General features: G+C 34.4%; 1 protein-coding gene and 1 long non-coding RNA gene across 3 annotated transcripts; one reads left to right on the forward strand and one right to left on the reverse strand.

The window, feature by feature from the left end:
• Positions 1 to 5,280: 5,280 nt before the first annotated feature.
• On the reverse strand, positions 5,281 to 7,716 carry LOC130986614 (uncharacterized). Its single transcript, XR_009089323.1, has 3 exons — positions 7,259 to 7,716; positions 6,076 to 6,156; positions 5,281 to 5,568 (listed from the first exon to the last, which is right to left on the reverse strand). It is a non-coding gene; the product is annotated as an uncharacterized LOC130986614 (long non-coding RNA).
• Positions 7,717 to 21,213: 13,497 nt separating this feature from the next.
• Positions 21,214 to 23,460, forward strand: LOC130986615 (floral homeotic protein DEFICIENS-like). Of its 2 annotated transcripts, XM_057910072.1 has the most exons (7): positions 21,214 to 21,568; positions 21,666 to 21,732; positions 21,832 to 21,893; positions 22,021 to 22,120; positions 22,795 to 22,836; positions 22,921 to 22,965; positions 23,061 to 23,460. In XM_057910072.1, exons 1-7 carry the CDS (start codon positions 21,273 to 21,275, stop codon positions 23,280 to 23,282), a joined length of 834 nt encoding a protein of 277 aa, XP_057766055.1. In that variant the 5' UTR covers positions 21,214 to 21,272; the 3' UTR covers positions 23,283 to 23,460. The 2 variants fall into 2 exon arrangements, with proteins under 2 accessions (XP_057766055.1, XP_057766054.1); XM_057910071.1 differs by lacking the exon at positions 22,795 to 22,836 and having other exon boundaries at positions 21,251 to 21,568.
• Positions 23,461 to 24,162: the final 702 nt, after the last annotated feature.

The following is a 24,162-nucleotide window of genomic DNA, read 5'->3' on the forward strand; positions in this document are numbered from 1 at the left end:
AGGGCTTTGGCACTACGACGGATGTGGATTTTGAATTCTTTTGGCGAGGAGAAATTTGGCTAGTTTGGAGAAATCGTCGTGGAGATGATGATTGGGGAGGTTGATTGAGGAAACTCTCGATTGTTTGCAGGTGACGCCCCTGAAATCGAGCCGTCGAAGTCAGCAAAGCCGCCAGAGTATGAGAGAGAGATGTTAGAGCGGCGAATGTAGTTGAGAGAGAGAGGTTTGGGATAAAACGATGTCGTTTTAGCCCCAACTAAACGACGTCGTTTTAATTGTCGACCGACATTGCCATGTCATTTATAAGGTGAATCAAAAATTGCCATGTCAACTTGTAATTTGGGAATTTATGAAAAGTGTGGAAAAATTAAACAAGCATTTAAATTCAGAGAATTAAAGGAAAAATTTGAAGTTCATGTAAAAATTTGAAATCGGGCCAAAGTTCATGGATTTTGGCGTAATTACCCCTAAATATAAAATATCTAGTTGACAATTTTCAAATCGAAATTTGTCCGAGTTGAGAAAAAATAAATTGATTTCCAATCCGAGCTGCCGGATTTAATAATACCAATTGAAAATTTGTATCTTTTTTCTTATTCTTTCTACATTCTAAAATCCGAAATTACGTATTTCTATTCACGCTTTAAAAAAGATACAGATGATCGCCAAGTTTTCAAGTCCAATCCAAATTCTAAAATCCTATGATAATTCATATGTTGTCACCAAAAAATTATGTTCATGACATGAGCAACGTTGTGAATAAGTCGAACCTACCAGAAAATTTTCCCGAAAGTCCAACATTTTAAGAGTTCAACCCAACCCCAGTCATCTTATTTTTATGACCCAATTTGTTCTATTTGAGCCCAAAAATTTCTATAGCCCAATTTATTTTATTTTAGCCCAAAATATTTCTACTGCCCATTAATTTGTTCGGGCTTTGGTTGTATTCACATTTCTCTAGCCAACTTTATAAATTTTGCTAGATTAAACTAATTAAGTTTGTGCTTTGTTTATGCGAGGTGAGACTTCTTATTATATACTCATTTTGTTTTATTAATCTACGACTCAAGTATCAAGTGGGGAAATATTTTTACAGTGGTCACGTTTATTTATTCAGTTGCCTATTTACCTTTCTGATGGACCATTTTTTTTTAAGTTGATTGTTAAACCGATACTTTGACGAAAAATGGTGGTATATATATATTTTTCTCCTTTTTTCACTCATTCATACGCTTTCTTAATTGGAAAATTATCCTTGAACAAGAAGAAAAGTTTTTCTGCATAGCCCATTTTTTCACTTTTTCATTCCAATTTGTGATAATATTATCATAAGTTATAGGTGTGATAATATTTTTCCATATTATATATTTTTATGATCTTTCAATTTTACCCTTAAAATATATCTCTAATTTAACTCATCTCGATATGTTTCTCTTCTCTCTCTTCCTTTTTTTTTCTCTCTCTCTCATCATAATATTTTCATATATTTTTTCACCAAAGAGAACATGAGATAAAAAGAGTGGGGATCACTAAAATACAAAAAAAAAATATTTTTTCTTTTTCCTTCTTTTCTATACATCACATCGGTGCTTCTTATTCTTCTTCTGCAATACAACGATGTCTTGTTCTTCTCCTTCTGCAATTGAGCGCCCCAATCTTCTCATTTTCATAATCTATTCATTTAGGGTGTGTTCTCTTTGATGGATAAATTTTATCATGGGAAAATGAGGAATAACAAAAATTTATATTTTAAATGCCTTCTTTCTTTTTCTTCATTTTCTACAAAAGAGAAGTTCATCATTTTTCATTCATTCTTTTCACCTCAAGAAGGGATAATATTATCACTCCATTTTTTGTGTGATAATATTTGTTAGGTCCGGAGGGTCTCGAATAGGTGTATGGGGGGAGGGGGAATACACATATGGGCTATTTTTCTCCTCTAACACAGAGGGATCTCAAGATAGAGATCAAAACGAAACTTTACAAGCAAACTATGACACCTGTTAACAAAAAGGAGTTTTGACCAAACAGGGTTGACGACTGATACTGAAAACTCTTCAGTAAGGAGTTATCAGTTAAGTTGAGTTATCAGTTAAGTTACTGGAACTTAACTGATGCACGTAGAGGCTTCAGTTGAGTTTGCTAAAACATAGATGATATCACTCTTCCTGACTATCAGAGGATAGATCATTCAGACTGATATCGTACGCAGCGGAAATAACTTTGTTTCGTAATAGCCTCGGTTGAGCACGTTGTTAGTCTTAGGTTTCTCTTTGCAGTTATTCAGTATTCAGTTTATCAAATGAAAGAGCACAAGTAAGAATGTAAAACTGAAAGCTGTAAATAACACAGAGACTTTTACGTGGTTCGGAAAACACTTCCTACATCCACGGTCGGTTGATCAGACCAACAATCCACTCCGCAAGTGCTTAACTGGTGCACTGCAAACCGAACCGTGTGCTTGCCGGGTGCACACAACCGTACCACTGAAGATTTCACTCTTCAGTACCAACACTTCACTCGCGTTGGATTTCTCACTCCTAGCACAACCCGCGCTAGGATCTCACGGAGTCAGAGTACCTTCCTGAACTCCTTACCACTCAAACACTCGATTCTATCTCTCGAAAGGAGGTTTGAAAACTTGCCAACTATACTTCAAAGAACGAGTTCTTTGGAGCAAGTTTGACCTAGGCTTCTGGGTAAACAGAGGTTTGCCTAAGGTCTAAGAGAATGTGTGTAATCAGCTAGTGACTGCTTTTTGGCTTTGGAATTCTCTTCTTCGATTCAAGCTTTGGGGAGGTTAAGCTTTTGACTGAGAAACTATTTTAGCAGAGTTTCAGCTTATGTCGTTGAATCGGTGAAGATTGAAGTGATCCTCGAACACTATTTATAGGAGAGGTCTTGAATAGATCCGTTGGCGGAGAACGTCTTCAAGATTTCTTCCGTTGGAGAGCATTTCGAATTTGGGCTGAGGCTTCAATCTTCGAGGTTCCTTGTTTGGTGGGAATGGCTATGTTGAAGAGCAGGAGATGTGACGTCTCTGATAAAGTAGCCACCAAATAGGAATGACCTCTACAGAGAGGGATGATCCTGAGATCTCTGCATTTAATGCGGCTGTACTATGTGAGTACGTGACTTCCTTTTGAACGTTGAAAGTTCAGTACGATGAAGAATGTTTAACTGATACTTGACTTTAGTATCAGTCCGCTGAGTCCACGCGGCACGCATTAAGTAATCAGTTCCGAACTGATTCTTCAACTAATACTTCAGTTGGTATCTTCAGTCTTCAGGCTTCAGTCCTTCGTCCTTCAATCTTCAGTCTTCAGTCTTCAGAACCGCAAGCTAAACTAGAAACGAACTCTAACACTTGAGTTCAAACAGTTCTAGTCTATTACAATTAAGACCTATGGATTTTGGTATCATCAAAACAAGGATTAGGATATTCCACAAGGTTCCCAACAATATTATCCCTCCTTGAAGTGAAAAATGGTGAACTTCTCTTTTGCAGAAAATGAAGGAAAAAAAATAAGGCATTTAAAGGCATAAATTTTTGTTATCCCTCATTTTTCCATGATAAATTTATCCATAAAAAACAACACACCCTTAATTGAAAAAGATTAAGTTTACACATTTTTTCTTTTGCCTTTTTTGTTTTCGGTTATTTTTTCTCCTAAAAATCCCATCACATTTTCTTGTATTTGACGGAGTTTTTTTTTTTTCTTTTTAATATGTTGACGATCCTTTGGAGGCGAATTAATTCCTCCATTGTCATTCTATTAATTTCAGAGAGCATCAAGTATGTGGTAATTGTTCTTTCTACTTTTTATTGCATCTTGCAATGCTTTTGAAATTAATCTAGAAAAAAAAACATTTTTCTATGTTCATTAACAATATTTTTTGGTCAACATTAGAGAGAAAGGAATTACACCTTCAACTATATGTCGATTCAGGATTTGTTGTTAGGTAGGGTTGAATTTATTGATTATGGAGCCTGAAAGTATTTGTGTGGGGTTCAGAGACAGTAGCCCTCAAGCTAAATTTTTTTGGGCAGTCCGTATAATTTATTTTTGTGTCCAAGTAGAATTTTAATGGACTTAGTAGTAGAACTCAATCACTTACTATAATAGCTTACTATAATAAATAAATTGCTCTTATTCCATTGATTCAACAACAAGTACAATGGAAGCACATAAAAAACTACATTTATACATTTTTTTAAGAAATAGATTCATTTTCTACAAAAATAAACTATCTTTAATTATTAATAGTTCATAATCTTACTTTAACTAGATGATTTACTCAAACTCAGTATTGAAAATTAACTAGGAAATGAAAAGAGAACACAAATAACATAAATTTAACAAATTAATATAACAAACCACCGTAAAATGTTTAGCAATTAGCTTTAATGCTACGATCATTAAACCAATATACTATTATGTTATCTATTGTATTTGTTATATATATTTAAAAAAACTCAAAATTTGAGAAGAGGCTTCGGTCTCCCTGGATCCGCCACTGCCTCATGCCGAAGTTATCCTATAAAATATGCCTAAGCAAATTCATGAGATCAAGACTTCCTTCTCAATGCTAGAAGGAAGAAGCACAGTCGGTGAAAAATAAGAGGAGCAAGGACGTTGTGATGTTCAAGGGTTTACGATTCAAGTATCTTTATACACTTCATGTGTTTGACTCTGAGAAAACCGCGAAGTTGAAGCAATCTTTTTTACCAGTTTTGTGATTGGAATTCCTTGATATAATTAGGGGTAAAGAAAAGAAAATATGTTGATCTTAATTATATGAAGAGCGAGAGTCGTGGAAGAGAGTAATGGGATACAAAATGGAGAAAATACGTTGTAAAAAAAACTTGGGATACAAAATGGAGAAAATACGATGTAAAAAAAATTTCTAAAATTTTGGAAAGGAAAAGAAGAGAGAAGAGGGAGTAATGGGATATAAAATGGAGAAAATAGTGTTAAGAATCTGCCTAAAATTCTGGAACAAAAAAAGAGAACAGAGAGAAAATTCAACAATAAAAAGTTTTTTAATTTTATATTAACTCTTTTATTTTTGTTTTGTTTTGTCATAAAATAAATTGAGTTTTAAAATTTATGATATTTTTTCTTATTATCTATTTTATAATATTGTTTAAATGTAACAGCCCGACTCCCGGGAGAATAAGAAACGGCTACTTAATGGGATTGCTCGACTTTGTTAGAATAAAATGGTTGATATGTTCTTAGACTCGGGTAATACATTGTTAATAAAGGAGTGCCACAATTGAAGGATAATAAGTACAACAATTAGGATAGAAATTTTCCCAACCAGGATCAAAAGTTCGGAGGTCTGAGACAACAAGATAACACTTCATACTAGACGTACATATAAGCGAGGTTCAATTGCTAGTAATGCGATTGCCAAAAGAGTTCATAAAATTAGGCTAAGAATATTTAAAGAGTCATTCTCAAAAGATATCCACCTAAGTGAATATTATGGCAGCGGAAATTATTATACGAAACTACAGCAACATCCTCCTTCAGCCTCGCACGACACCACCTGCCGCTCAACCTGCAAAAGGTTTTGAAAACAATTGCAGGGCTGAGTACTAATATACTCAGTGGGTTTAGCCATTTGAAAACATTTGAAAATCCATTTAAAAGAATAATCCATGCTATGAACAGTATAACATAGAAATATTTGAAAGCATTCCATGCATACTTAAAATAAATTTGTGGATCCATTTCCAGTCTTCTCTCTATTGGTGCTTCACCTATAATGTGAACATGTGGGAGCAGCCCACAGAGGTCCACTACCATGCATGTTTCAGAAATGGGAGCAACCCAAGTCTGACAGTCTGAGGCAAGTGGGAGCAGCCCACAATACCCCCTTGTGTGTACACAATCCTAACCAGGGCGATCCAATCGCTACGCCAGCTAGGACCCGATCGTTAGATAACATAGGAGCACTTTAAACAATAGAGATATAAGAAACATTTTAACATGGACATTCATTTGCATTTGCATAATACAAGTAGAGCTCAATAACTCAAAGCATACTTTGGAAAATAAAACCCACCTTGATAGAACAAGCTCGTAGATAAAAGATGTACAATTCTCTTCTTGTAAAAGCAATGCTAATTCCTTCTCTCAAGTGGACCTACAAGACAATCTAATCTTAATAGGTCTCAAAATATCGTATCAACTAACGATTCTACAAAGCTGCTAAATCTTAATATTCTGCGCCCGGATTTTCAAAACTCAATTAAAAGTCTTGAACAAAAACAATTTATAAAAATACTATAATTGCAACATAGTATGCAAAATCAGTTCGTGTTTTAATTCTCATAAATAAACGCACTTAATCTATGCGTAAAAATAATTGATCAAAACTCAAATTATAGAGTCTAATTAAATAATTAGACCATTAAATCATTATCCAAATTACTCAACTAATTAAAGATATTTGAGTAAAGGCTGATTTAAAGAAATAAATTAGCCCAAAACCTTAAAATAAAACCCAACTCAATTTATTAATAATATTAGCCCAACTTTCCAGCCCAATACTAAATTAAAGTTTTAGCCTATCCTTGAGCCCAACTTCCTTATCTCTCCCTTAAATCCCTAATTTAACTCTCACACCCCAACACACACATACAACTCACGCCAGCCTCCTTTTCTCCCTCTCTCCCTCTCCTCTTCTCGGCCTCCTGCCGCCGCCACCAGACGGCACGCCGCCGTCGGAGGCCAGCGGCTCCGCCTCATCTCTCCCTCCCTTCGACCTCTCTCTGTCTCCCAGCCCTCTCTCTCTCTCTTCTCCCAGCCATCTCTCTTCTCCTCTCTCAATCTGCCGCTGCTCCCTCTCCCTTCAAACCCCGGTGAGCCACCAGCTGCGCTGCATCGATCGCAGCACAGCAGCCGCCGCCGCTTCTCCTTTCCTCCAGATTCGGCGACGCCATCGCCCTTGCTTCGTCCGACAACAGCGCAGCAGCAGTAGCGCCGCCACAACGCCGGCGCCGTGGCCGACGCCTCCTCCTCCTGCCACGCCGAGCAGCCGATGCTTCTCCGGCTAAAACCGCCGGCCAAATCCCCTCCCCAAAAATCACCTCAAAACCCCCATCTCATTCTAACCTTCTAATTTCTTTGAAAAGGTGAAGTTAAAATTGTAATCTTTTTTGATGCAAAATTCAGTCTTTTCTTATGCAAAATTCAGTCTTTCTTATGAAATGGACAAAACACTTGAGAAATATATATATACTTACAGACTGTGTTCTTTGATATGTTTGGTGTATGGCTGAGTTGATTTGAGGTAGATATTGCTCAAAGAGGTTTCTTGTGTTTCGATTGAATTTTTGGAGAGGAAAGAAAGCTGATGATATTTGAGTTTTCTGTGAATGATCTTGAGTTTTGGCAAGTTTATTGTGGAAAGGAAAATTTGCATGTAAGATGATTGGCTTAGGATGTGGTGAATGGTGGAGTGATATGTGGCTGAAATTTTTGATGAATATAGACAAGTGGCTGCTGCCAAAGTAACACATAAATCTCTCTACAAAAACAAAAGTAAAAATCTACAAAACTTAATAAGAGTATGTGGGCTGACATGAATAAAATAAAAAAAAATGTGGATTAAAATGGGCTTGTAAAATACACATAAATCTTAATTCAAAATTAAATAAAACCCAAACAAGATAAGTTAGCATAATAGTTCTATTTAGGCCCAATTCAATTTAAAAGTAATTGAAAAATAAAATGTAATATGAAATATATTCACATAGTCACGTATTTGTATTTAATCCCACTTGGTAAAATTTAATAAAATCGTTTACTGAAAGAAATCCCCCTTTTTTTTATCTACAATTTTTTTTATCCGGGCGAGAATTCACTTAAATAATATTCTATGTTCAAGAATCTCGGGAAATCCTATTAGGAAAAATCGGGGTGTTACATTAAACAAAATTAAAATTACTGTCGCTAATATAAAATTAAAAATAAACAAAAGAAAAATATTGAATGTCATATTGACATCATTTATAAGAATATAAATAAAATAGTAGTTGATTGTGTACGTGGAAAAAAGAAAAATGAATATTTTAATTAACGATTAGATTAAGGATGGTCATGTTGCGAACGTAGGCCCTGTGCTAATTTTTTAAGGAAAAAGTAGCAATTAAGCCCCTAACATGGACACCCCTATGGCATTTGGTCCCTTATACTCAACATTGGATCAATTAGCCCCTCGATGTCCTAATTTCAGTGTAATTCAATCTCTCTCCCAAACCGCCGTTACACTCCGTCTGTTATTATTATTATTATTATTATTATTATTATTATTATTATTATTATTATTATTATTATTATTATTTACTACTACTGTGCATGTGTGTGCACCTTGGATTAGAGCAGGCTCCACTCCCTTAATAGACTGTATATATACAATACGCCTCAATTCAACCAAGCCATCTCCAATTTCACTATTGTTGATTCAATTAAGATCACAACGCAGAGAGAAATGACCAAGATATATCTAAACGACGCCTCCTCCTCCTGTTCCTCCTCTCCGCTCTCGAGCTCTAACGACTGCAAAATCGGCGGTGATGATCCGGTGGTGCTCACCGTGTGGAAGAAATCTCTCCTCTTCAACTGCGATGGTTTCACGACGTTTGACCCTCGCGGCAACCTCGTCTATCTCGTCGACAATTACATGGCCGCCGTCAAGGGCCACATCTTCCTCATGGACGCCGTCGACACTACTCTGTTAAGAAAGAAGATTTGATTTTGTGTCAAGAGATATTAAGAAAAAATATTCACCATTGCACTATGTTAAGCAGTTCGACAACAGAAAGAGTTTCAAACATTATATATATATAGGGTCAAGTTAAATGGAAAATTATTATATATTTCATTTTGAACAAGTCTATACATTTTACGAACAGATCAACATAACTAACGAACAGACGTATTTAGTAAAAAAAGAAAAAAACTCGCCACCAGCAGAATTCGAACCCGGGGCAAATTGCTGTTCATGCGGTACATTGATTTGTTCGTAAAAATTGTAGATCTGTTCGTTTTTATTTCACGAATTCTCTATTTTCTAAATATTTAACATTCTCTGTTTAACTTTTCTCTCTATATATAGGGAGAAGTATATCAAGAAAGAACCATAAATAAAAGAAGACCGGAGAACCATTTTCAGCCATTCGATCATCAAGATCTACGGTGGATGCATCATCTTGTTGGATGAATGCAGATCCTGGGTTCGAATCCTGAAGGGAGCATTTTTTTTAAATTTTTTTAGTGCATTAATTTTAACAGCGAATGCATTAATTTTTACCGTGAATGCATTAGATTTGATGGTTCTCCCGTTCTCACAAATAATGTAGTTCTCTCTAGAACCACACCCTATATATATATAGTAGGTCTATTTATCTTGGGCTTCTATTTTTCCGAAATCCTATGCAATCGATTACATGGCCGCCGTCAAGTAGGGCTGAGCAAAACCAAACCGGAACCGCCAAACCGAACCGAACCGAACCAAACCGGGCGGTTTGGTTCGGTTTTTGTAGTGAAAACGGTGCGGTTTGGTTTGAAAATTTTCAAACCGCCAATTTTCGGTTCGGGTTCGGTTTGGATAAAACGGTGCGGTTTATAAACCGAACCGAACCGAAATTTTTAATAATTTATTATAATATATTTTATAAATAATTAATATTAATAATATTAGAATTTATTTTCAAATTTCAAGTTTTCAACCCTATTCTCATAATCTCATTTCACTTCAGAGTATCTGCCCTAGCCGCCTGCCTCCCTTCCCCCCCATTCCAATTCTTATTCTTATTCAAGTCAACGATTTCTAGGGCTCCCTCCGGCCTCCTCCCACTTCCCGTCCGGCCGCCGCAGCGCCACCGCCACCCCACCCCATTCTGGCAGAAGGCGACTGCCATCCCCACCAACAATCGCCGACCCAAGATCCCTGCCGGCGCCGCCTCTTCCTCCAGTAGAGTTCCCCGCCGCTACGCCCGCCCAGGTCCCAACAGTCGCGACTCAAGACGTCGCCCAGCCATCTCGCGACGCCGTCGCCTAGGCCTGACCGAGCCTCGCCGCCCCACGCCGTCGCCTAGGCTCGACCGAGCCTCGCCGCCCCACGGTCCGACCGACCCAAGCCTGCCTCACCGTCGACCCGTCGTCCCTGGAAGTAGAGGGGTGAAGATTGAAGATAATGAACAAGAAGACATGTTTATGATTCTTGTTATCTTGCTTATTATGCTATTTATGTTTTGGAATTGTAATTTGATACACTTTGCATTTTATTTTGTTGTGGTCTTGTGGACTTGTAGTTGACAGTTGTGTGTGTGGATTATATTTGTGGCGAACATTAGGTATGCATTTTGTGGACTTTTAAGTATGCATTTTGTTGAATTTATGTATTTTAAGGGCTGCCAAAATATTGTTACCAGGTTTTTGAATAATAATAAAAAAAAATGGAACGGTTTTAGGCCAAACCGAACCGAACCGAACCGAAATTTTACGGTTCGGTTTGGTTCGGTTTTTTCAAGTAAAACGGTTTGGTTCGGTTTGAAATTTTAGTTGGCGGTTTGGGTTCGGGTTGGGCGAAACGGTTCGGTTTCAACCCAACCCGCCCGAATGCTCACCCCTGCCGTCAAGGGCCTAGGACCTATAAATTTAGGGGGGAGGGGGGGCAAAATAAAAATACAAGTCCATTTATATTGATCTTATTAAAAATTTCAGATTGATTCTCTATTTTTTTTTGCATGTAGAATATTGTTGACTATACTAATTTCTGTAGTTTTTGATGCATGCCATGGAGACCCAAGTTACATTGCATATGTGGGTTGATTTAATCGAGTCTTTTATTTATTTTTATTTTATTATTTTTGTGGGTTATATTAGGGTGGCTGAAATTGGGCCTTAGTTGAGTCAGTTTTGAATTTTATACCTTGTTTTGACTAAGGATTAGTGATGAGGACTAAATCCTCCATCAGCGCTATACTTAACAATATCGAAATATCTCTCTCAATTATTATTATTATTATTATTATTATTATTATTATTATTATTATTATTATTATTATTATTATTATTATTATTATTATTATTATTATTATTATTATTATTATTATTATTATTATTATTATTATTATTATTATTATTAAGTTAAGATAACCAGCGCAGGTTTAACTGAAGGCTTTGGATAATATAAAGAAGATTCGCCTGCGCAGATAAAATGAAGTATGAAGGATGCATGCCTGCGCAGTCAAGAGAACCCGAAGCACCTGCGCAGTCAAGAAACAACGAAGCTCCCTGCGCTGAAGACTCAACTCAGAAGCTAGAATCATTGTAATAAGGGCCTAAGCCCGTTCATTAGAGTTCCTGAGCCCAAAGGCCTTTAGTTTTATACTTGTGCCTATAAATAGAAGGTCTATTATTGGGATTAGGGGATTGATTGATACTACTACACTGGTAAATTGTAACTCTTCTAAGATAGTGAAAACTTGGAAAACCCACCATGGATGTAGGTCTTGATGACCGAACCACATAAATATTGTGTCGTTTATTGCTTCTATCGTTCTAGATTTGGGTGGAGATTTTTGTTTCACCAATTTATTTCCTTATTAGATTAGGAGTGATTTTCCATGTTTATTATCCTACTTTGGTTAGGTTTTCGCATGCCCTATATATTGGGCTTGTTATGCACGAAAATTAGGGAATGAGGGCCTTGTTTGGCTGATTAGGGTTTGTTTTAATTTGTTTCCTTATTAAACCAGGTTTAGTTTTTGCCTATATATATGACATATCAGTGTTGGACGAAAATTAGCCTTTATCAATAATATTTTCATGAGTTTTTACTCCTCTCTTGAGAGTTATCGAATTCCTCTTGAAATTTCAAGACGAATTCATCTATCGACGTAACGGCGAGTTAACCAACCCTCGTCGGGTGTCATTCATCGTCCCCGAGTTGCTGCGTCAACATCACGTTGGGGTATAGGGAATTCATTCGCCTACGAGTTGCTGCGTCAACATCACGTTGGGGTATAGGGAATTCATTCGCATATATCATTCCGTGGGTTAGATTAAGAGGTTTTGAGATTCCATTATCTATCGTTCGTTATCAAGTCTTCCGCTTGCATGTTCGTCATGAACGGTCTGGCAGGGATCGTATCAGTTTTAGCAACAAGAGTTTTTTCTAAACTAAAATTGATAATATCATATTTGCGTTCTACTATGTCTCAAAAAAGGCTAAATAAATAAGCAATTTTATGCATTAAACATGAAGTATTATAAAGCTTGATCTTGAAGAGGTTAATTGCTTCTCCAAATGCAAGAAAATCTAATTTATTTCTATAATTATTTGATCATTATTTTATATTTTATTGCACTTTAGTTGTAAATGCTCTGAACAACATTACCCTTGTTCATATGATATTCCTGTTACTTGAAGTTGCCAAGAACGATTCTTGTACAAACGAAATCGTTTCCTTGAACAAAACTAAACATCACCTCCAATTCCAATATAACATATGATCATATATATAAAGCAAAACTTTTATCAACTCACGCAAACTTATGCCTACTTAGATTCTTTCAAAATTCTATATTTGTGGCCCCGAGGAAAGCATAGAGATCGCATGCAGTATATCAATACCTAATCTAAAGCCTAAAACCCTAACCTCAAAACCTAATCTTTTAGCCTGAAAAATGTCACATGGAGTACATTTTTTCTATAACAGTGAGAGTCAAACCGCACCCAACACCATCCATCAATCAAGACTGAAATTTCATGTACAAAAACTGTGCAACACAAATCATAACCACCCATCATCATCAATACTAGTTGGTCCCTTTTGACGGTGGGAAACGAAAAAATAAAACATACTCCCTCTATTCTTGGCTCAAATTTTTTTAAAGAGATTATTGCTGAAAAATAAATAATTAAACTTTGCTTGACCTTTATTTTTTGTCACAAAATATATAATTTTAAGATTGATTTTGAATCGTTCCACGACATGTAATTTCACCCAAATTCAATTTTATGTCGTAGTGAGAAATAGCAAGTCGTGGGACTATTCAAACTAGATTTGGACAAAATTGACATATTTCACCCTATTATTGGTCTGCAGCTTTGCTTAAACCCCAACCAGCAAGGTAGCAAAATTATATTTTTTTAATGTTTCTTATTTACTTTTAATTATTTTATGTTTTTTAATTATTATTTGTCTTTTATTTACTTTATTGTAGTAATTAAAATTCTCCCTCGGTCCCAACGAACTTGACCAATATTTCTTTTTGGGTCTTCCCAATTAAGTTAATCAATATTCTTATATGAAACAAATATAAACAAGGAAATATCTAATCACTTATTCACTTTATTATCAAACACACTTAAAACACTAGTTTTCTAAATCTCGTGCCGAAAAAGTTGATCGGCTTAGCTGGGACGAAGGGAGTATTTTTCAGCAATGACAACTAAGTATGTAGTTTTTCATTTGTTTGAAGTACGGATTGTGTGATTTCGTATTTCGTACTCCGATTATTGTAATTTTTGTAATGTTTGATCTTTTATTATTTTGTCTTTTTTGAATTTTTATATTTTTTACAATTGTAATTTATATTTAACATGATTAAAAATATTATAATTAAAAGTAATAAAAAAAATAATTGAGTACCATTTTGAACAGTAAAACACAATATTTGGTCACCCATCTAAAAACACAAATTTTGGCCATTTTTTATGTTTTAAGACTGTTTTGCCCTTAATTAGGGCGGATCGGACTCGGGTTTGCGCGCGGGTTAGGCACTAATGGCACTAATATAGCCATAAGTATCATTCGTGCAACACTACATAAGAGAGAGTATATGGCACTAATGGCACTAATATGGCCATAAGTACTATTTGTGCAACACCCTAAATGGATAATCTAAACCTTACGGAAAAGTGTTCAAAATCACCATATAACTGCACTCATCTATATAAAATAAGATAATGTATCAGCACAAGTATATGACACTATTGACACTCATATAATCACTAGTACCATTCGTGCAGGACACTATTAACACTAATAGTGTCAAGTGTACCAATTTACTTGAATTTTTTTTGTTGGTACTTTTGGCACTAATAGTGCCATGTGTACCAAACCCGCGAGCAACCCGGATTCGGTCCACCCTAATTAAGGGCAAAATAGTCCTAAAACATAAAAAATGGCCAGATTTTGTGTTTTTCAAATCGGTGGCCAAAATTTATGTTTCCTTCTTCAAAATGGCTACACGGATGTATTGTTTCAAAATAATTATATACTCCCTCCGTTTTAATTCAATAGGCCACAAGGTTTGGGCACATGTGTTAAGAAACGAATAATTATAGTAAAATAGGAGAATGAAATTAACTTTTCTTGAGGATATATTTGTCCAAAAAGTAGGAGTGGGAAATGAAGATACTGTTTTTTAAATGAAAGAAGAGATATTAATGTGTGAACCACAATGACATTTGGTGTAAATAATAAATTTTGTGGTATATTTGTTATATATTGATTTTTCATTTTAGTGGTCCATTGAAATGAGACATCCAAATAAGAAAACATGTCTATTGAAATGGGGCGGAAGGAGTAAAATATTTATTATGGTTGGATGGTTGGAGTGGCCATTGATAAAACATAAAACATAGGTATGCTTGGATTGAATAGAATCTATATCTATATAATATATAAAAGAGGAGTTTTTTCCTCCATTTTTCCCTCTTTTTTACTATCTTCTTTTACCAATTTTTTCACTATTTTTTTCTCTTTTTTTTTATAATTTTTATTCTTGTCTAAACATAGTCAATTTTGATTTATAAATAAATATTCAATATACATCTTAAATTTAATTTTGTGATAAGGTCTTTAATAAGGTATAAAAATCATCAAAAATGAATTTAAAACTAATAAGTTATAAAAAATTAAAATATTTTATTTTCTCTCCTTTAAAATCTTACAGCTTTTTATTTATGTTTGTGTATGAAAATATTTATTTATTTATTATGATGTGTAATACTCTTAATAATGTGTAATGTTAATTTTCATTATCAAATGATTTAATTTTATTCAAACTTATTTAATAACTATAATTATCGTTAAACTTTACACATAGTTGAAATTTGTGTTTTTAAATTCGGGATATTATTGAGTAATTGATGTGAGTTATTTTTTTTATTCTGTTTAATATTAATATTTATTTATTTATTTAAACATATTGTTTAATTTCGATGTTCGTGGTACATCACACGGATGAACATATTAGTATTGATGATATAAAAGAAATATTTATTTATTTATTTAAACATATTGTTTAATTTCGATGTTCGTGGTACATCACACGGATGGACATATTAGTATTGATGATATAAAAGAAATATAAATTAATTAAATATTAAAATAATTAGATGATTGGGTTGGTCACTAGTAGGGGTGGTCCTAGATACCTCAAGGACCTCAACTCTTGGCATTACCAAAAATATTCTCGCTAAAATTTTTGATGGATAGAATCACTAAAATCCTAACACGAAATTAAATTAACCCCTAAAACTATTTGTCTTGTTTTAAAAATATCCTAAATTTTTATCTATCAGATACCTCAACTCTTGGCATTAGCCAAAAATATTATCGCTAAATTTTTTGATTGCTAGAATCACTAAAATCCTAACACGCTTTCGTAAGCGTCGTATTATGTGACATTGAATTTGAATTATTAATAAAATAAATTATTATTACAAAAAAGTAGTTAAATAAGTATAATTTAAATTGGTTAATTGCCCCTAAATACACCACATTTCCTTGAATTCTACAATTGCACATCACTTTTAAATCCGCCCCAAAATACATTACCTTTATATTTTTTTTTTCTGTTTTTGCACATGACTAAAAAATCCTCAATAAATAAATTAAAGTGTTAATTTATAAATTTAAATATCTTTTTAGCAGCGGAAATATAATAAAATAAAATTCTTTATAAAGTTTAAAATCATATATATATATATATATATAAGTATTTTCGTAAAGAAATAAATTCTCTAATAAATTTTTAGAAAGAACTTGAATTAAAAAAAAAAAACAAGTCATGACATTAAGAAAATAAAATGAAACTTTTATTTTAATAAATTTCACACGAATTCGATATAATTTGGAATTTAGAGTTACAATAATCAAAAGTACCACATGAATAATATAATGAGTTTGAAATAAACATTTTTTTTTAATTTTTTTTAAAGAGCTTCGACGCACCCATTCGACTCTCCACGCGCCTCCAATGTCATTTACCTGAAATATTAAATATGGGATAAGCATACATAGTATACTTAGTGTGGGAACATGCAATTATTGTCCACACGTTAATAAAATGGTAACACATACGATCATAACATTCAAAACGACACTGTTTTGTCAATCTGGAAGCCACGTCATTTAAAGTGGTAACACCCCAATCTAATTAAAGTGTTAAATATAAATTTAAATATCTTTTTAGCAGCGAAAATATAATAAAATAAAATTCTTTATAAAAATAAATAAAGAATTTTATTTTATTATATTTCCGCTGCTAAAAAGATATTTAAATTTATAAATTAACACTTTAATTTTTTTTTTTGAGGATTTTTTAGTCATGTGCAAAAACAGAAAAAATATAAAGGTGATGTATTTTGGGCCGGATTTAAAGGTGATGTGCAATTGTAGAGTTCAAGGAAAGGTGGTGTATTTAGGGGCAATTAACCCATTTAAATTTAAAGACAAAATAAATAAATCTTACTATAAAAAAATTAGGTGAATTTAAATATATAATTCAAATTAAGGTAATTATCATGTTAAATCCTAGACTATTTGATTTTAAAAAATTAGAGTTTAATACTCTCTTCATTCATAAAGATGTACTCCCTCCTCCGTCCACCAATTAAAGCCCCATTTGAGGGTGGGCACGCAGACTAAGAAAACTGAAAAAGGTGTTGTGAGTGAAATATAATGATAGTTGTTTACTTTTACTAATCTTTAATTAAGAGAATGCTTTTACTTTTTTGTCTTTAACTATTCCATTTAATTTTTAATTTATTAATCTTTGATTGTTTAATTTTATTTGTGGCTATTTCATTTTAATTGGTGCACCCAATATCTTCGAATTAAATAAGGCCTGTCGAACACATAATATTTTCATTTTAATTGGAGAACTCATCTGTCAGTTTTTTTTAATCTTTATTCAAAGATTACCAAAATTTAACACAACAATTTTGAAACCCACTGCTATCCATTCTCAAACACATAATATTCCAAAGTAAAAAGCTGAATTTTTTGGAGGCAAAACAAAGTTCATTTAACTAGAGAAAGGCCAACTTTGGAGGAAAAATAAAACTAAGCCATTACTCCTATAAATACAGCCATTACTTCTACTCATTCCATTCTCACCAACTTTTACCAAAAAATAAATAATGGCCATAGAAAGGCCAAAATTAAAAGATGATGAAAGAAATATAGTTGCTCAGTGGCTGTTAGAGCATAGCAGTGCAGGGAAACTTCAGCATGGAGCCAAAAAGGAGGCGGCACTTCACTTCAAAGTGAACTTGAAGACCATTTGGAAGATTTGGAGCCAAGTCTCCAATCAAAGAGCATGTGGTGTACCTGTCCAGGTAAGATCAATTAGAAAAGATTGTCTACACAAAGATAAGATGCTCATTGATGTTGAAAAAGTGAAAAAAACTTTCTGTTTTAGAAAGATCTTCATTGAGATGCATGTCTACAAACCTAGGAGTGTCTAAGTCTTTGATTCACAAGTGGGTGAAGGAGAAAAAAACTGAAACCACATACAAATGCCATAGAACCCTTCCTTACCACACAAAACAAGCTCTCTAGGCTTTGGAGCCTGAAACAGCTCAGTTCAGTAAGTGAGGGTAGTTTTATACCCTTCCAAAGTATGTACAACACCATTCACATCGATGAGAAATGGTTCTACCTTACCAAAACTAAGGACATATACTACCTCATGCCCGATGAAGTAGAACCCTATAGGACATGCAAATCAAAAATGTATATTGAAAAAATCATGTTTATGTGCGCTATTGCGAGGCCTATAATTTATGAAGATGGCACACTCATATTTGATGGAAAGTTAGGCATCTATCCTTTCACAACAACAGAACCAGCACAAAGGAACTCAAAAAACAGAACAAAAGGTACAATGGAAGTGAAGGCAATTGCAGCCATCACTAAGCCAATCATCAGAGCCTGCCTTATAAAAGAGGTAAGCATGATCTGTTTTTTTTTTTTTTTTTTAAATTGCTATCAGAATCTGTTCTTGATTCATCACATAGCCCTTACTATGGCAGATGGTCCCGGTGTTCAAAGCTAAGTGGCCAAAGATGTCAAGCAAACATATATATATCCAACAAGATAATGCCAAACCCCACGTTAAAGCTAATGATCTAGAGTTTCAAACGGTTGCAAATACTGATTGATTTAAATTCCAAATAGTATGCCAACCAACTAATTCTCTGGATACAAATGGGAATGATCTAGGGTTTTTTAGAGCTATACAGACCCTTAAAGATAAAAAACCAGCCAACAATGTGGAGAAGTTACTAGAGAATGTGAAAGCTGCCTATGAGGAATACCCACCAAAGAAGCTGAACAATGTTTTCCTGACCTTACAAGGCTGCTATCATGAGATAATCAATACTAAGGGTGGTGGGAACAACTACAAGATTCCACATATGAATAAAGACAGACTCACAAGACAGGGGATGTTACCACGTTCTATTCAGGTTGAAGAATTACTTGTAAAGGAAAGTCTAGAGTTCCTACAGATGGAGTCAAGTGAAGAATGTGAAATTTTAAACCTTGAAGATGTCATAGAAGGGCTGAATCAAGTGGGAATTGCATACTAGAATCCTAAAGAATCACTTGTAATAGAAGGTGAAACTGTTTACAAGGACAAACACCATGCATGTTTTTAGGGTGTTTGAAATGTAAACTTTTTTTAGATGCAAAACAGAACACGTAGTCTTTGCTGTTTTTTTGTGTTTAAGACAACAATTCTGAAAGCACATAGTCAAGTTCTCGAAGATAGAACACATTCCACAGAGAAGACAGAACACATAGTCTTTATTGTTGCCCTCAGAATTTAAAATCATCACAGGGTGATTACACTTACTTTCTTTAATTTACAAGATACGCAATTGGCACCAAAGACACTCAATCGGCACCAAAGATGCCGATTCGGCACCAAAGATAAACAATCGGCATCACATGTACACAATCGGCACCATGTAAACGCAATCAACAGTCCACAATCGGCATCACAGGTACACATAGAAGGCAAAAATCACATAAGGCATCACCAGCCATCCCCCACCAAGTAAATGAAATGAAAAATCACATAAGGCATCACTCATCTAGAAAATTCAGTTAAGGCATCCCCAGCCATCCCCCACCAAAGTAAAAATCACGATTTCACCTGGTATGTGAGATAGAACACAAGGCAAGAAAATCCCTAAGATTTTTCGGTACGCAATTCGCTCGGCCTCTCGCTCGGCATCTGACAACTCTCGTCTCAGAGATGTTGGCGGTGGAGGGGCCTCCGGGTGTACCCCGGTAGCTAACCACATCTCGTAGTCAGAGAGAGGTCTGTCCGTCGGCACCGATCCGTAGTCAGCCGCTTCGGATTCCGGCAGCATCGACTCAGGTCCAGAGAGAGGCAAGCTGGCTGCTTCGGTTTTCGGCAGCAACCACGACGATTCAGTGAGGTCGAAGCCCGGTACTTCGGATTCCGGCATCGTCGACACCGATTGAGAGGGATCGAAGTCTGGGAACTCAGTTTCCGGCACGAACGTCTCTTGATTTATAAATCAAGACACATAATCAACAACAATACCTTCCATAGAAGAGGATAAAGGAATTTTCATCGAGGAATTCATGAAATATAAAGCTGGTAGAGAGAAGTGGAGGCGGCTAAGAAAGATTTTAGGGTTTCAGAAATCTCTAGAACACAATATTGAAGAACACGGTAGAGAGAAGAAGTGAGGCGGCTGGGAGTAGTTTTTTAGGGTTTGGAATTCTCTAGAACACAAGAGAATTAATGGACGTTACTTTTTTGTTTGGTTTCTATTCAAAATAAAAGAATTATGTTTGGTTTATTAAGTTTTGAAAATGGCTGAAAATTAGAAATGATTAGGCATTTAATTAGGTTTTTAATTAAATGAGTTAAATGTGGGGTGGGATAATTAATGACAAAGGGTAGTAATTTTAAATAAAGAGGAAGGGTAAAAGGGTACAAAAAGCAGAATGAGGCTTTAATTGGTGGACAAATATTTAAAGGCAAATGGGGCTTTAATTGGTGGACGGAGGAAGTATATTTTTATTTTTATCCATCTGCAAAGATTGTATATTTTTCCTTTTTTAGAAACCACCTCTTATATTTGAAATCTTATTCACACTCAATATTTACCAAATACTCAATCATTTAATATATTAAATTTGGTGGACCATCTTCTGCACTTTATACACATTTCTCAATTATTTATTAAAACCTGTGTTCAATATTCATGGACGGATGGAGTATTAATTTATTTTGACATGGGTTAGCTGAAGAGAAAAAACAAAACACTTCTATTAAACACACCTATATAAATTGGCTTTATACATTAACAAATGCATTTAACTAGGTGAGTTTTAATGAAGTGCTTTGATTCCTCCAGTCAACTAATCCGTGTCAAAATATATTAATATTAAACCATAATTTTTCAAATCCAGTGTTAAATAATTTAAAATTTAATATGACAATTTCCTAATTTAAATTATACATTTCACTAATTTTTTGGTATTTTGACTCTAGATTGGAATTACATGTTTCATTAACTTTTTGTAACATTAATATATCAAATGTATATAGTGTCACATAATAGGACCCTTGTGAGTGTCTAATTAGAATTTTAGTGATTCATCAACTAAAACTGTTCGTAAGAATACTTTTGCTACAATGTTAATAATTTGATCTAATTGATATCACTAAAAGTTCAACATATTTTTGAATGTAGACAGATACTTTAGGATTTAATCTAATAATTTAAGGTATAATCTAATAATTGCCCCAAAAAAATGAAATAAATTTGTGTGTGCAGTGGTGGTGGTGACTGATAACAAGAAATGACTCATTCTTAAATTACTTTATCAACTTCTGCAACCCTTTTTCACCCATTTGGTAAATCTTTCCATTTTTGGATAGCTTAGGGTCCCTCAAACCTCTTTAATGATTCAACCCCTCTTGCTTTCTCTCTCTTTATCATATTCATCTCCTGAAAATCTTATCTCCATTTTTTACAAAGATAGATCTGAAGAGTTTGAGAGAGAGAGAGAGATGGCTCGTGGGAAGATCCAGATCAAGAAAATAGAAAACCAAACAAACAGGCAGGTAACCTACTCCAAGAGAAGAAATGGTTTGTTCAAGAAAGCTCATGAGCTCACAGTGCTTTGTGATGCAAAGATTTCCATTCTGATGATCTCCAGCACTCAGAAGCTTCATGAATACATCAGCCCCACCATCACGTACCTACCAATACCATACCCCTCTCTGCTTAATTCTCATTTCATTTCTTCGCTCTTAATAATTAATTTAATTATTTTGTGTTTATGTTTTTTGCAGGACAAAGCAGATTTTTGATGAATACCAGAAGACTGTTAGGGCTGATCTTTGGAGCTCCCACTACGAGGTTCTTAATTTCTCCTTATTTGCTTTCTCACAAATATCAAAATTATGTTTATTTTTTTGAAGTCTATCATGGATTTAAAAAAAATATATTTCATGATAGAAAATGCAAGAGCACTTGAAGAAACTGAAGGAGATCAACAGGAATCTGAAGAAGGAGATTAGGTATGAAAACTAGTCCGTTTTAAAATTATTTTGGATTTGATTTTAGCCCCATTTTTATGCTTTTTCTTTGGCTTAAATCATTATTGTTGTTCAACTAATTGAATTAGTGTGATTTATTTATCATAAGGCAAAGGATGGGAGAGAGCTTGAACGATCTGGGGTACGAGCAGATGGTTAATCTCATTGAAAATATGGAGACCTCTCTCAAAGTGATTCGCGAAAAAAAGGTCTACAATTCTCTCTCTCTCTCTCTCTCTCTTCGCTAGAACAATAAATTTCTAGGGTTTCCTTTTTCTAAATCGAAATTAAGGTGGTGTCGTTTATTTGATGGAGAGAGCCTATCGAAATCACTTTTTTTTGTTTGAGATGGAAAAGCCTATCAAAATCTTGGTTATTTTAGATCTGTCGTTGTTGATTTTCAAAAAGGAAATTGAAATTAATTGAAGGAATTGAATAAATAAATTGATTAAAAAAGAAAGTACAGTTGTTGATGGACCGATGGATGAACTTCAGTTATTAAAGTGCTCTCTGGTAATTATCAAAAATTTTGCAGGATTTACAGGAAAGCCTGCAACTAACATGTCACAATAAAATCAACTCAAAATATTTTTTTTAAACTGTCACAATGTATGCGATTGGGAAAATATAAAAAAGATTTATTAGTATTAGTGGCAGAAATTTCGAGCAGTAACTGAAGAAATTTCGGATTTTCACTGTTAAACAGACGAGTGATTATTTGGATATTGATATGTATCATGTATTGAATTATGGAGTAAATGATTTTTTTGATGAATAGTCCATCTTATATAATCTTTATTAGAATGAGTTTTTTCTTGCTTGTTTACACTTTTATTTAGCAATCAAGCTACAATCATTAATGGAATAATCTTAACCATAACAGTACAAAGCCATCACCGGAAAAATCGACACCAGCAAGAAAAAGGTAAAAATAATCGGCTTTCTGTATATTTGAGCACCAATTTCTTCTGCCAATTCATCCCTTCCATTTCCCTAATTTTTTTTGCAGCTAAGGAATGTTGAAGTAATACACAGGGGCCTTGTGCTTCAATTTGTAAGATTTTTTCTTCAATAATAATGATGCATATAAGCTTGTTAATTAATTTGTGTTTGGGTGGGATTCAAACACATAATTTAATTCTAATATAGGATGCACGACATGAGGATCCACACTACGGTCTAGTTGAAAATGAAGGTGATTACAATTCTATGCTGGGGTTTCAACACGGCGGGCCTAGGATCATCGCAGTTCGCCTTCAGCCTAACCACCACCACCACCCTCATCACCACCACCATCACCACCACCATCATCCTAGCCTTCACAGTGGAACAGGAGCCTCGGACCTCACTACATTTGCTTTGCTTGAGTAAATGTTTTCTCATATATATAGATATTGTGTTTGAACGTCGTAGGTCTTGAGAGGGAAAGAAAAAGGAAAGATCTACATTTATTTGTTATGTTATCTTTATATTGTGTATGACTATTGTGGATCTATGTCTACTAGGGTTATATGTGTGGAAGTATTATATTGTGTCTGATTTTATTGTAGCTTTGTTATTTCATCTTTAGAGCATCCGCATCGCTCTACACGATGCGGACTACTCGAGTAGAGGCAACATCGTGTAGGGCGATGCAGCCCTCCCTTACACGAGGGCTACACGTTCTAACATGTAGCCCGATAGGCCCTTAAAATCAGGCGCGTGTGAATGGAGGAAACACGCGCCAAATTTTAAAAAAAAATTGAATTTGAATTAATTGGCAGCCTTGACTGCCTCAGTTTGCGTGCCGTTTTTTGAATGATTTTTTTTCTCTTCTTTATCTTCTCTTTTCCTTCTTCTTCTTCCTCACTTTCTTATCTAGAGTAGGATTTTAATTTATGTAATTTTAATTATGTTTTTAATTTTTTAATTTTTAATGTAATTTTTAGGTTTTTTATTTTAATGAAATTTTAATTATTAGTAAAATGTGTTATTTAAATTTGAGCAATTAAATTTAAGTGAAAAGCATAAAAATCAAAACTAAAAAAATCATGTAGGCTATCATGTAATCCCATTGCAGCCTCCTTACACAATGTGGTCCCCTCCCTCATCAAGTAAGCTATCATGTAGGCTATCATATAACCCCAACGTGGATGCTTTTATTTCATCTTTAGGGATTGATTTTGATGCTAACTCTAGCTATACCTGACTTCCACTACACATATAGGCTATTTATCACTATATGTGGGAGAGGTTCTATAAAAACGTGTGC

The sequence above is a fragment of the Salvia miltiorrhiza genome, chromosome 5, assembly GCF_028751815.1.
Source record: "Salvia miltiorrhiza cultivar Shanhuang (shh) chromosome 5, IMPLAD_Smil_shh, whole genome shotgun sequence".
Taxonomy (NCBI): Eukaryota; Viridiplantae; Streptophyta; class Magnoliopsida; order Lamiales; family Lamiaceae; genus Salvia; species Salvia miltiorrhiza.

Excerpts from the sequence above, each read along its gene's own strand:
- LOC130986615 (XM_057910072.1), top strand. The coding sequence starts at position 21,273 with ATGATTCAACCCCTCTTGCTTTCTCTCTCTTTATCATATTCATCTCCT. Across the intron at positions 21,569-21,665 it reads TACATCAGCCCCACCATCAC|GACAAAGCAGATTTTTGATG; the intron begins GTACCTACCAAT and ends TGTTTTTTGCAG. Across the intron at positions 21,894-22,020 it reads AATCTGAAGAAGGAGATTAG|GCAAAGGATGGGAGAGAGCT; the intron begins GTATGAAAACTA and ends ATTTATCATAAG.